This window comes from Microcaecilia unicolor, chromosome 7, assembly GCF_901765095.1.
Source record: "Microcaecilia unicolor chromosome 7, aMicUni1.1, whole genome shotgun sequence".
NCBI classification, from domain to species: domain Eukaryota; kingdom Metazoa; phylum Chordata; class Amphibia; order Gymnophiona; family Siphonopidae; genus Microcaecilia; species Microcaecilia unicolor.
This window is the reverse complement of record NC_044037.1, coordinates 129,246,312-129,260,205: the sequence shown is the minus strand read 5'-3', so window position 1 is coordinate 129,260,205 and position 13,894 is coordinate 129,246,312. Positions and strand designations below refer to the sequence as shown.

Sequence of the window (13,894 nt, the reverse complement as noted above, 5' to 3'; positions counted from 1 at the left end):
AGTTTGACAAGAACCTATATCCTGGATCAAGGGATCTAAGTAAAGCGCAAAGAGCAGCTGTGACAATGGACAACCTTGCCTGGTCCCTCGACTGATCTCAAAGTCCTCAGACCATGTTCCATTTACCAGTACCCTAGCTCGAGGTGAAAAATATAGGGCCTTAATCGCTTGCACAAACCAACCGTTGAATCCATAAGTATCTAAAACAGTAAATAAAAAGGGCCACTCTACACGATCAAACGCCTTTTCGGCGTCAAAGCTGATCAATATTGCCTGTTCCAGGGACCTTTTTAACTTCTCTAGAGATGCCAAGATGCTGTGTAGGTTCTTAGTTACAGATCGACCTTGAACAAAACCTACTTGTGCTTCATGAACAAGTTGTGGTAATACTCGTCTTAACCTATTAGCCAATATTTTGGTAAACAGTTTTACTTCATGATTTAAAAGAGAGATAGGATGATATGAAGATAATAACATTCCATCCCTTTTCGGTTTCAGTAGAACTACTATCTGGGCTAAATTAAGACGTTCCGGCAAACTACCCTCTTCCACCCATTCATTGAATGCCCTGGTTAATGATGGGACTATATGTTCTCCCATCAACTTATAAAATTCCCTTTATAACCATCTGGCCCAGGTGCCTTCCCCAATTTAATTTGACCAATAGCCCAGGTAACTTCGTCACAACTTATAGGGGCATTCAAGTGTTGACACTCTGTTTGTGTCAGTACAGGAGCCTCAATGTTCTGCATATATATATCCCCTTGCAAACCCTGTTTCTCCCCTGTACTATAAAGATTTTGAAAATAAGAGTGAAAAGCATCTCTTATTTCCTGATTCGTGTGAAGTAACCTCCCATCCCTTCCTTCAATAGCCGCAATATGCTTTGATACTTACTGTGGGGCTATTAACTTCGCCAGAAGTTTACCTCCTTTATTCCCATGTTTATACAATTGAAATCGGAAATACACCTGGGATTTTATCGCCCTTTCATGCAGCAAGGAGTTCACAGCTGTTTGGACCGAAATTAATTCTTGTCTCACTCTAGGAGTTGAAGTTTCCCCATATTGCTTTCTCAAACCTACTAATTGTCTCTTCAGACGTATGATTTCTCTGTCACGGGCCTTTTTATAATGACTGGCAAAACTAGTAATCTCCCCTCTTAGGACCGCTTTCGCTGCTTCCCAGTATGTCGAAGCATCCCTTACCGACCCCTCATTAAAATGCCTATATTCCTCCCATTTTGTTATTAAGAATTCCCAAAATCTATCATCTTTATAAAGATAACTGGGAAATGCCCATCCCCCAACTTCCTGTTCAGTATCTCCCACCTGCCAAGTCATCCAGACTGCTGCGTGATCCGAGATCACACAAGGACCAATAACCGCTTCATTAATATGTGTTAAAGTCTTACATGAAATCAGCAAATAGTCAATCCTTGAACAGGTATTATGGGCCCTTGATTGGTGTGTATATTCCCTTTCTGTTGGGTGCAGTGCACGCCAAACATCTAGAAGATCTAAAGTAGTACATAGATCCGGCAACCCTCTAGTACTCTTGTTTTCTGGTTCCGATGGAGGATGGGATCTATCAACCTGCGGATCCCAGGTCATATTAAAATCACCCCCCATCATCACAGGAATGGTCTCTATTTTGGCTAAGATCATACTTAATCGTTTATAAAATTTAAGGTCTGGCGTGTTCAGGGCATATATACTGCCCAATACTATCTGTCGTCTAGCAATTGTGACATTACAAAAAACAAATTGACCTTCTTGATCTTTGATCAAATTGTGAATTTGCGAAGCTATTCCTTTCCTAATAGCCACTCCTCATTTGCGGCCTACCGCCGGTGAAGCTTTACATTCTCCCACCCACCATCTAACTAACTTTGCATACTCCCGATCAGAAAGATGTCTCTTGCAGCAGAACCACATCTGCTCTGATTCTCTGAAGATAATGCAAAATTTTTGATCTTTTAATGGGTGAGTGGATACCACCCACATTCCAGGTAACTATCTTAATCACTCCACATATTTGAAGCACATTGAAAAATTGCATTTACTGAGAGGAGCCATCCCCAGTCTCTGACCCCTCCCCTCCGAATTCGTCATCCACTGCCTCTGCCCACATCCAAATCTTAAAGAGTTACACCTTTCATCCTTACCCAAACCAACAACACACACCTCCCCCCCAACAATATACCCTCCCTCCTGACCCTCACCCATGATCTCCAACCTCCCGTTACCCCCCCCCACCCTCCCTTACTTCCCCCTCCCTCTCGCCCCCCTTCTAATGCTTCTATAAAGAAAGCCGTCATGAAACAACGCTTACCCAACCACCCTCCTGCCCCCCATGTCCCGTACAGTTTATTCCTTAATAGCCCCCCTAACCCATTCATGCCTTTCCAAACACCTCCAGCCATCCTCTCACATTCTCCCATCTGTTCAAACCTTCGCCAGATAATGCCGCTACTCCAACATTATTTTGCAAAACCCCATCATTTCTTAGTGTCTCAATATAGTCTCCAGTCCCCTCTTCTCCATTAACCTTTAACAGTAAAACAACTATTATGTTTCCAACATTAACGTTCATCAACTCTTGTATAATCACAGAAGGATTTCCAACTTGCTTGCTTCCTTCCATATTTCAGCGAGATTATACACCCGCTGCGATCTCCATCTCCATCTCCTGAGTACTAGTGCTTCCCTTTCACCACTTCAGGTCCTCATGTCTGTCCTCCATCTTCAACTGCCGTTGTCTCCGATTTCTCCAGTTGATCCACATACATTTTTGCTTCTTTTTCAGACACAAATGATCTTGTTGTTCCATTATATGTAATTTTCAGGGTAGCAGGATATTGCAATGTGAATCTGATTTTCATAGCAAATAGCTGGGAGCACACTGGCGAAAAGGCTCGCCGCCTTGCCGCGATTCCTGCCGAGTAGTCCTGGAAGCCAAGAATCCTCTTTTCGTCAAATTTCAGGGACTTATTTGAACGCTATATGCCTGAATACTATTCTGAAATCACCCACTTAACTTATATAGCATGCTTGGGATTGTTGAGGAAATATGTTGTTTTCCTTGTGGAAAGATATTTTGAGTTTTGGAGATGACCTTTTACAGAAATTACTCCCTAAGGAACCTTCTTCAAAGAAAGTGAAATGGAGAATACTGTCAAAGATTATATCTCCAATTTGGAAGATAATATTAAGTACAGCAAGAGACTGGTTAGAATTGATTTACATGCTTCTATGCTTTTAGATTATTGTAGATATATACATATTCCTAGGGGCTTAGAATAAATAAGGAACAAAAAATGTTTGCTGATGATGTTGGTTTCATGATTAAATAGAAAGCCATATTAAACAAGTGCTCCTTGGATGAGGTTGAAAGGGGGCAGACTCAAGAAAAATGTTGGGAAGTATTTTTTCACGGAGAGAGTGGTGGATACTTGGAATGCCCTCCCAAGGGAGGTGGTGGAGATGAAAACGGTAATGGAATTCAAAGAAGTGTGGGATAAACATAAAGGAATCCTATTCAGAAGAAATAGATCCTCAGAAGCTTAGCAGAGATTGGGTGACAGCACCGGTGGTTAAGAGGCAGAGCTAGTGGTTAAGAGGTGGGGCTAGTGCTGGGTAGACTTCTACGGTCTGTGCCCTGAAAATGGCAGATACAATTCAATGTCAGGTATATATATAAAGTAGCACATATGAGTTTATCTTGTTGGGCAGGCTGGATGGACCGTACAGGTCTTTTTCTGCTGTCACTTACTATGTTACTATGTTACTATGAACGCGCCGCTTGCAGTATGAATTGCTTGTGTGTAAAATTCAACACTCTGCAGATCACCACTCGCGGCTTATTTTCATCAGCCTGGCGTACGCCTAGTCGATGGGCTCTCTCTATATGCAACGGGCCCAAAGCTGCTAAGAAATCGATTGATTTTGTTAGCGACTGTTCCAACAATCGCTCCAACTGTTGTCCTCCCATTGCTTCTGACAGCCCCACCAGGCGGATATTATTCCATCTGGATCGATTCTCCAGATCCTCTATTTTGGATTCCATCGCCTTTAACTTAGTCGTTAAGTCCTTTTGATGGCCCTCCATTTTCACCACTTTTTCTTCCACCTCGCTAGTCCTAGTTTGATACGTCACGCACTCTCTTGTCAGCTCCTCCAGCTTAGTGCTTAATTGTTCCAGTTTATTATCCAACTTCTTATCCAGCGGGGCCAGGTGACGCTTCAAGAGTTCCTCTATCACCACCATCATCTCTGATGTGATCTCCCCTATCCAGGCTGATGACACCGACGGACCCGACTCAGGAGATGATGCCGCCATTTTGTATTCTACTACTACTACTTAACATTTCTAGAGCGCTGCTAGGGTTACGCAGCACTGTACAGTTTTACCCCGTAGTTTTTCTTTCTGTGTTGATTTCGCTGCCATATTTCAACTCCTTAGCTTTTCAGTTCTCCTATTTTGCTCTCCTCCATGTTCTTTACCAGATGTCCCTCTGTTAGGGGTTCCGAATTTATTTCAGAGTCCAGGAAGAGCAGTTAGATATCGGAGAGAAGCTCACCCACGTCCTCTCTCCACCATAGCTTCACGTGACCTCCATTTAAATCATCTTAAATATTGAACCCTATCCCCCAGGTTCTACAGTAACTAAAGTCCCACGCACAAATCAGTACTCATAGCCGATATGCGCACAGAACTTAATTGGTTAACAAGCCAATCAGCGCCGATAATTGGATGTTAACAAGCAATTATCGTTACTAATTGGGACTAATTAGGATTTATATGCATAACTCGCTAGCGTATTTTATAAAGTGCTGTGCATAAAATAGGCTGTGCAGATCTCAAAAGGGGGCGTTGCCATGGGAAGGGCATGGATGGGTCATAGGCATTCCAAAAATTTACGCACATTGATACAGAATATGCCCAATCCCTGCCTAAATACGATGTGGGCATTTATACCAGGCTTTAGCTGGCATAAATGCCTGCACCTAAATTTTAGTCTTGGTATGGCCACTACACATATTCTACAAACCGTGAATTTTTTTTTCAGTGCTGATTTTTTAGGCACCATATATAGAATCTAGCCCTATGTGTGTATCTTCAGCACTTAGGCACACACCTACACCAGCTCTATGGCTGGCATAAGTGCTCATGCCTAAGGGGTCCTTTTACCAAACTGCAGTAAAAAGAGCCCTGTGTTAGCGGCAGGGGCTGTTTTTGCCATTTGCCAGGGCCCTTTTTACTGCAGTGGGTAAAAAGCCCCTAAAAAAGACATGGCTATGCGGTAAAATTATTCTTAGCATGTGGACATGCGGGGGGGTACACTTATTGCCACCCACTGAGGTGGCAGTAAGGGCCTCATGGTAACCTAGCAGTAACCAGGTCAGCACTGCACTAGAAATGACGGAATTCTTTTCCATAGTGCTCAAATTGGCGTGCACTTGAGGTGGAACTACCACTGGCGGCCGCATTGGGCCAACGATAATTCTGGTTTAGTAAGAGGGCCCCTAAGTACCTAAATACATGTATACCTGGTTACACTAGTATTCTTTAAAGACTTTCCAATAAAGTATATGCAGTATCATAGAATTACCACGTATGTTGAACTAAGAGAATAGGTTTGTTGCAGTTAACTGCCCAGTCCTGCTGTAAATTCCATCCATTGACACTGGAAAGTGATTACACAACACCAGTGGAGTTCCTAGGGGCGCTGACAGCCGGGGCGGATCGCCGATGCGCCCCCCCCCCGGGTGCAGCGCCCTCCCGGAACAGCGTGACCCCCCGCCCCCCAGCGAAATAACCCCCCGGGTTCAGCGCAACCCCCCGGCGAAAGAATCCCCCGGGTGCAGGCCGCTGGGGGGGGGGGGGGGGTGCCGCACGCCTGTCGGCTCTTCGTTTCCATGCACCCTCTGCCCCAGAACAGGAAGTAACCTGTTCCAGGGCAGAGGGAGCATGAAACGAAGAGTCCGACAGGCGCGCAGCACCCCCCCCCCCCAGCGGTGTGCACCCCGGCCGGACCGCCCCCACCGCCCCCCCCCCCCCTTGGTACGCCACCGCACAAGACCCTCTTTTCACACTACCCTAAGGAGTGTCAACATAGTATAGTCTATTGTCCAAGGAAAAAGTACTTACAGCACATCTCATGATGATATCTAAAATGTCACACTCCTGAAAAAGAGCAAGAGAAATAATAAAGATCTGGATGATATAGGTGATCTATTCAACTCTCGTGTCTAACCCTTGCTTTCAACCCTCTGCATAATCTTCTCTGTTTCTACATATCTGTATTACCAGTGTGAACACCAAAGCTGATTAAAAGCTGTTTTAATAAAATGTAATACTGTAGATAATGATAATGTTCAGCTTGGAGCTGAAGCGATGCTTCTATACTTACATCAGGCCCTGGTGGCCCTGGTGGTCCTGGGGGCCCTAGAAAAATTAATTAATAAAGATAGTTTAAGACAACTCAGTAAAATATGCCTGGATTACTTACTCTTTTTAAAATCTTTAAACAACTGGAACAGTTTTTTTTTAAGTTTTATAAAGAGTCATGAATTTGATAAACTATTTTTTATGGTACAACCAAATCAATTTACATTTATTATATGCCAGTGGCATAGTCACAGGTGGACTGGGTGGGCTCCAAAATCAGTGTATTTATAGGTGTGGCTGGCAGGAATCCACAAGACCCACCAACAGAAGATCTACTCCCAGCATAAAGAACACTTACACCCTGTGCAACTAGCGGAGTCACTGAGCCGCTGCTGCCCCACCCCTCATGAATGCGTAAAGGCTGGCCATGTCTGTGGCTCTTGGACATTACCACCATCTGCTCAAGATATAAGTGTTCTTTCTGCTGGGAGGCTGGTGGGGCTTGCGGATCCCTGTCAGCTTTGGTTTGATTTGAGGGGGGAGGTGAAGAGGAGGAGGATTAGGAAGAGGAGGAGGCCCAGGAGAATGGGAAGAGCACCGGAGGAGGGCGGGGAAGAGATGAGTTTTGGACCCAACCTCTTTGGGCTTAGGCCCTCTCTAAATTTGTCATCTGGCCATGCTCCTGTTATATGCAGGTAGTGTCCCTGCTGGGCTCACGGTCTAAGTTTGTTTTTTTTTTGTACCTGGGGCAATGGAGGGTTAAGGGGCCCTTTTACTAAGCTGCATAAGCATCTACACACACACACACACAATGCACGCCAAAATGGAGTTACCGCCCGACTACCGCATGGCTCTTGCAGTAATTTCATTTTTGGCGAGCGTCCAAAATGTGCGTCTGAAAAATATTTTTTATTTTCGGATACGCGTAACTGACGCGTGCCAAGTGCCATTTGCAGTGGCGTTCCTAGGGGGGCTGACACCCGGGGCGGATCGCCGATGCGCCCCGCCCCCCGGGTGCAGCGCCCCCCCCCCCCCCAGAACAGCGCGACACTCCCCCCCGGCGAAAGAACCCCCGATCCCCCGGCGAAAGAACACCCCCCCCCCCGGGTGCACGCCGCTGGGGCGGGGGTGCCGCGCGCCTGCCGGCTCTTCGTTTTCATGCTCCCTCTGCCCCGGAACAGGAAGTAACCTGTTCTGGGGCAAAGAGAGCATGAAAACGAAGAGCCGACAGGCGCACGGCACCCCCCCAGCGGCGTGCACCCGGGGCGGATCGCCCCCCCCCCCCCCCTTGGTACGCCACTGGGCATTTGCACATTTCAAGATGACATAGTCAGTTACTTAACTGAAAATAAAATGTATCTTTTTACTTGTCTGGGCATTATATTTTACTAATCCACTTGATCGCAGCCTCTCCTTTCAACTTTTCTTGTGTCATCTTCATCTAAGTTCTTTTCCACAATCCCACTGATATTGCTTCTTTCTTCTCCTCCTATTTTCCTTTCCTGTCTACATCTGTCTGACACTGAATGTTCCCCTTAATCATTTTTCACTGTTTCTCTCTTCTGTACATCAGTTGGCAGCTAGATTTCACCTCTCATTCTCCCCTTCTAGTTTTCAGTTTCCGTCTTTTCACATCTCACCTACCTATGAGCTTTCTATCTTCCACTCTGGCCTCTTCCTAGCCCTCATTTATTTTCCTCCAAGTCTCATTTGTTCACTAACCCACCTCATTATCTGTCATGTACATATAAAAACAAGATTCTATTATGTCACTTGAAAAATCAGTGCCAAAAAAATTACAACCTAGGTGTAATCTATAAACCACATCTAGATTTAGGCATAGTTTATAGAATAGGCCTAGCGGCCATGCCAGCACCCACTCTAGGCGCAGCCATTTACGCCAAGGAAACTTGATGTAAATACTAGCGTCTAAGTTAGGCACACACCAGGTGTAGTCTATAAACCTGCACATAGATTTTTGGAATGATCATGAACCGCCTTATTCCATGCCCATGGCCACACCCCCTTTTTGGCAGCACGCATTAGAATGTATGCATACCACTGTACAGAATATACTTAGCAAGTAATGCGTGTAAATTCTTAATTAATTGCCAATTAGTGCTGATAATTGGTTGTTATCCATTATTGGTGCTGACTAGCTTGTTAACCAATTAGGTTATGCCCATTATTATGGGATACACTTCGAGTTCCACATGGAAACCTTGGCGCTATATATAGAATCCGGGGGAAAGTGCAATCACTTACACCACCTGGTGTAAATGTGGGCACCTTGGTGTATGATAGAATATGTGTAAATTATACCAGTGCACCCCACCCATGCTCTATCCAAACTCCCCCATGCGTATGCCTACTGATAAAGTATATGCCATCAAATCATGGCACTTTTCCACTAGTTAGTATTATATATGAGGTCATTTACATTCTTAAATAGCCACTTACATGCATAAATGCCTAAAATACCATCAAATATGTGCCTTCTTGCTGCCTACAACTAAGCAACTGCTTATAGAATTACCCCCTTTGTTTCTATTTCTCTACAAGCCTGGAGGAGCTATCACATCTTTCTTCAAGAATATAAGGAAAAGGTGGGCAAGCTGATTTCAGTTTGTCAAAAAGAGGAGACCTTACTATATGCTCAGATTGGCTGACACTGCCCTTTTCTCCAGTTCCCCTACATTGGAACATGTATCAACCTTGCCATGGATCAAGAGGCCCAATCGTTAAGAAGCAATACCAAAAACTTGTTACATTGCAGAAAATCTCCTTCAAGGTTGTGAGGCCCAATGCTTATTCATCTGTATGATGCTCACACAGCCCAGAGTCTGAGATGTCCTCTGCAACCCCTTCTAAAGCTCAGAATGCTTGATATTCTGTTTTTGCAGAGGTTGTTGGTTAAGCCTTGAATGCAGAGACTTTTGCAGCTGAACACACCCTTATGACAGCCAAGTGACATTACTGACATATTCCCACCTCTGCCAGAAGAGATTGGTAGTCTCTGCCAGTGCAGTGTTCCCTGCACACCATTAGCATAGAGTGACAGCCTCTGGCAGAGAAGTAATCCCTGCAGCTCAGATCACCAGCAATTTGATAACAAACAACTTATTTTATTTTTTATGCACAATGCAGATATACCCTCAGGCTTTTCAGGCTTTTAGCTCTGCATCAAACTTTCCTGCACACAGTCCAACCTCCAAGATCTCTAACTCCAGGTCCAAAACTAGAATCAGGTTAATCACCATCTGCTCCTTCTCAAACTATTGTGGAATATCCCTACTTGTTCCTGCAGTGTATGGTCAATAAATTTGTTAAAGGCCCTTTACTAAAGGGTACTGCATGATTTTCCCAAGGTTTCAACATTAACATCACAGTGAAACACCTGTTATATCCATAGGCACAGCTGCTGCACACAGAGAGATAAATCCTCTCTCTCCGGTTCAGTCTCTCAGTCTGCATTCATTAAGGTTCTGTTATCTGCTGTTATAATCCTCTAGAGCAGGGCCGACGTTAAGGGGGGGGGGGGGGGTGCAAACAGGGCAACTGCCCTAGGCCCCACAGCTCAGGCATCTCTTCCCCTTTTCCCCATCAGCGTCCATCTCCTCCTCCCTTCCCCTCACCTTACCAATCTTTAACATTTTATTTGCCTTCTCAGCAGGGCCCCGGGGCAGCAGCCATCCTCACAAGTTGCCTCCAGCTGTCCCCAAAGCTTTTCCTCTCTGCCACGATCTGCCCCCCTCTGACTCAATTTCCTGTTTCTGCCTGGGCAGATTGTAGCAGAGAGAGAATCAGCTTCAGAGCAGCTGGAGGCAGCTTATGGGGATGGCTACCACGCCGGGGCCCCTCTGAGAAGGGAAATAAAATTTACAGAAGACCAGGAAGGTGAGGGGGAGGGAGGGAGACAGAACCTGGTGGGGGGAAGGGTAAGAGATGCCCGGACCCTCTAGCACTAATGCAGGTGGGGAGATTGGAGGGAGGGGGAGGAGAGTGGGTCAGGGATCAGGGGGCCCCTCCTTAATTTTTGCCCTGGGCCCCACCATATCTAAAACTGGCCCTGCTCTAGAGGCTCTAAATTTCTTGACATCTTTCCCTTAGGAACTCTCTCCCCTGGCCTCCTCATAATCAGATACTGTTGCCTATTATTGAACACCATACAAGAAGAGTGTTCTGTTATGGGAAAGAACATCTCAGGGGTCCTGACCCAATTAATAAGTTTCAATATAGGATCAGCATATTAAAAAAAATCCTATTAACTATTCCCTCTTTTGTTCATCTTCATTATGAAGACAACAAGAAAAATAAATGGCAGTCTATGTCCCATTATCATTTAAATAAAGTATCCTAATAATCTGCTGCTGTCACACTTCCTGCAGTTCTTCAACCTTGCATACACCAATATATGCTATGCATGGCTCAACACCTCAGTATAGACACAGTCTGAATTATCAACTGGTAGCCTACAGCACATAACTAAGGATCTGCTAAGAGGAACATGTTTTTCTAATATCACTGTTCAATTCCCAATATACTGGTATATTTGCAATCTAGTGGAGTACCTCTACATAGATACACCACAGCATGAAGAACTCCTGTGTATGTTTGTACTACTAGACTCCATTCATACCATTTAAGTCCATACCATACTATGATCACAGGGGGGGCCTTCCTTCTCTCTATGAGGAAACCTCAGAAATTCTTTTTGTCTATCTTGGGGACAATGTCTCCAAATGGGTTAGGTTTGCAGATTCAAACAGTAACAGAGGGTATTGATAGCCAAACACTCAGTTTATGTAACAATGCAAAAAAAATAGATTAGTTCTGAAATAATAATCCCATATTAATGTCATCAAACAAAATATGTGATAAAGGGCATCAGAAATTGTATACTTCACATAAAAGTTTATAGGACTTTCTATGGGTGTAGAAATGAGAAGGTCATGGGTGCTTCGGGTGGATCGAGGGCATGGTTTTGAGTTATGCACATAATTATAGAATATGGGTGCTCTGTGCATAAATTTAGGCATGGGCATTTTCATTGGTGCAAATGGCGATGCCTAAATTTTCATGTGACCTCTCCACTGAAGCATTATTCTATAAACCCCACTGAACTTTAGGTGCAGCTTATAGAATACCGCTTAAGTAGGGTTATTTTGGTGTCAATTTTTTAAAGCGCCATTTATAAAATTCTCCCCTTAGTACTTAATCTGAAACAGCACTGCTCAAAATATCGAGGGTGGAAATGAGTAGCGTAGCACTTTTCCAGGTCACTAGACAGGACACAAAAGGTATGACAGAATTAAGGAAAACTCATCAACCTTACTTTGAAGGCACTATCCTAAAACTGAACCCCTATGGGATTTAAGAGCACATTAACATTTGTGTGAAGATTCAGAGCATATCGTCACAGGAAGAGAATTCCAGATTGATTGTGCACACAGCAAAATGCTTATGAATGGTTTCTCTCTCTCTCTCTCTCTCTCTCTCTCTCTCTCTCAAAAGGACACTATTCCAGTGACTCGCCTCAGCCCCCACCTGCCCCCCTTTTCAGCCCCCGAGTTCCAGTTCCAACCCCAGCCCCACCTGCCCACCCTCTTCTCTAAAACATTCCCCTTTTCATTCCTGCTGCCCTGCATTTAAATCTTTTATTTTACCTCAAGTTGCAGCGGCGGCAGCAGCAGCAGCAGTGAAAGCAGCAGGCTTGCCTCCAGCCTTCCCTTCCCTCAGTGTCCCGCCTTCCTCTGAAGTAATTTCCTGTTTCCGCAAGGGAAGGACACAGAGTGAAGCGAAGGCTAGAGGCGAGTCTGCTGCATTCACTGCCACCACCTCTGCAACTTGAGGTAAAATAAAAGATTTAAACACAGGGCAGCAGGAACGAAAGGAGGGCTGTTGGGGAGCTGAGGGCGAGCAGGCGGGGACCAAGAGCTGCCTGCTACTGGGGCTGGAACTGTAACTGTGAGCCGCCTGGCAGTGGTAAGCATGGCTTGTGGTGCCCTCCAGAGGTCGGCGCCCCCCTGACATGCTTACCACGCTTACCAGGTTGTGCCAGCCCTGGCACAAATCCCGTTCTTCTCTGTGTCTTCCCAAAATCCTAGGTAGGAGAACTGGAGACCTCCTGTTGTTGCTGCCAGCTGCCGACTGCCTACTGAGCTGAGCACTGTGCCATGGCAGATTTCCTGAAAGGCTGTGCAGTGTGCACTCCCACTGAAGCATAACCAAGACTGCGCCAATTGGAGAATCAAGAGAAACTAGGTGTAAAACTTGGTGTAAATGACAACACCTAGGTTATGATTAGAACAGGCATATTCTATCACAGTACGTGTAAATTCGAGGAACGCCTATGCTCCTCCTGTGGCCACACCATCTTTTCAGATCTGCATCTTAGAATTTACACACATCACTTTATAGAATATGCTTAGAAAATTATACTTGTAAATTCTAATTAAAGTCAATTAGTGGCCATAATTGCTTAAGTGGCAATTATCAGCATTGATTAGCTTGTTAAGCCAATTAAGTTGTGTGTACAATACAGAATACGGCCAGATGTCCGCATGCAACATAGGTCACCCTATATAGAATTTGGGAGATTATGCATAACAAATTGAGCAGGTGATTGAATTTGCACTGGTATGTTTGGATTTAAGGGGAGTTTTATCCCATAGAAAGTCCTGTAACCTTTTATTTGAGATATATAATTTCTAATGCTCTTTATCACATATTTTGTTTGATGACGTTAGTATGGGATTACTGTGATAGAACTAATCTCTGTTTCGCATTGTTAGCTTTGCATAAACCATGGCAAAAATGGTCATCATTCATAAAGCAGGATATATTGATTATAACCTCAATCTCTCTTGCCATAGTACTTGCACTTTTTCTGGCAGTGACAGCTGGTGTCCTTTCAACCCATGCACGCTGCCTCAACTTGTCTTCTTTCTTCCGCAGTAGGAGCAATTTACCACCGACTCCTGACTTCCCACCATAATAAAGATGGGCTACTACCTAACATTCCTCAATTTACCCCTAATTCGACCTTAACACCTTACACAACTCCTCCAAGAAAAAGTTAGCCTCCTCCCTAAAATACAAGTTCCTCTCCAGGAGTAGAATCCAGGCTTCGACTACAACTGGTCAATATTCGAAATGATTTAACCAGTCAGAAACGGCCGCTGACCAATTAAGTCCCTTGTTTGGGGATATCCACTAATTTTCAGCGGCATTTAACCGGTTATTGCCGCTGAAAATTAGCAGTTAGCGCATAAGTGGAAACTGGCAGTGTCCCAGGGCGGAGTCAGCAGTTGGCCAGTTAAGTGCCGATATTCAGCACTTAACCGGCCAGGGTAACTGCATAAAACACAGTCCTATCTTTGGGCCCCTTTTACTAAGCTACAATAAAAGGGGGTAGTGTTTTTGATAAACGCTGAGGTCCCTTTTTACTGCAGCAGGTAAAACGCTGTCTTTTTTTTTTGTAAGAAATGGCCATGTGGTA

General features: G+C 44.7%; 1 protein-coding gene across 1 annotated transcript in view; it reads right to left on the bottom strand.

Moving 5' to 3' along the window:
- COL6A1 (collagen type VI alpha 1 chain) overlaps positions 1–13,894 on the bottom strand; it is a 422,434-nt gene that overhangs the window by 132,065 nt on the left and 276,475 nt on the right. Inside the window, 2 exon segments of the mRNA XM_030210386.1 lie at positions 6,159–6,189; positions 6,416–6,450. Of these exon segments, the coding sequence (XP_030066246.1) occupies positions 6,159–6,189; positions 6,416–6,450 (66 nt within the window).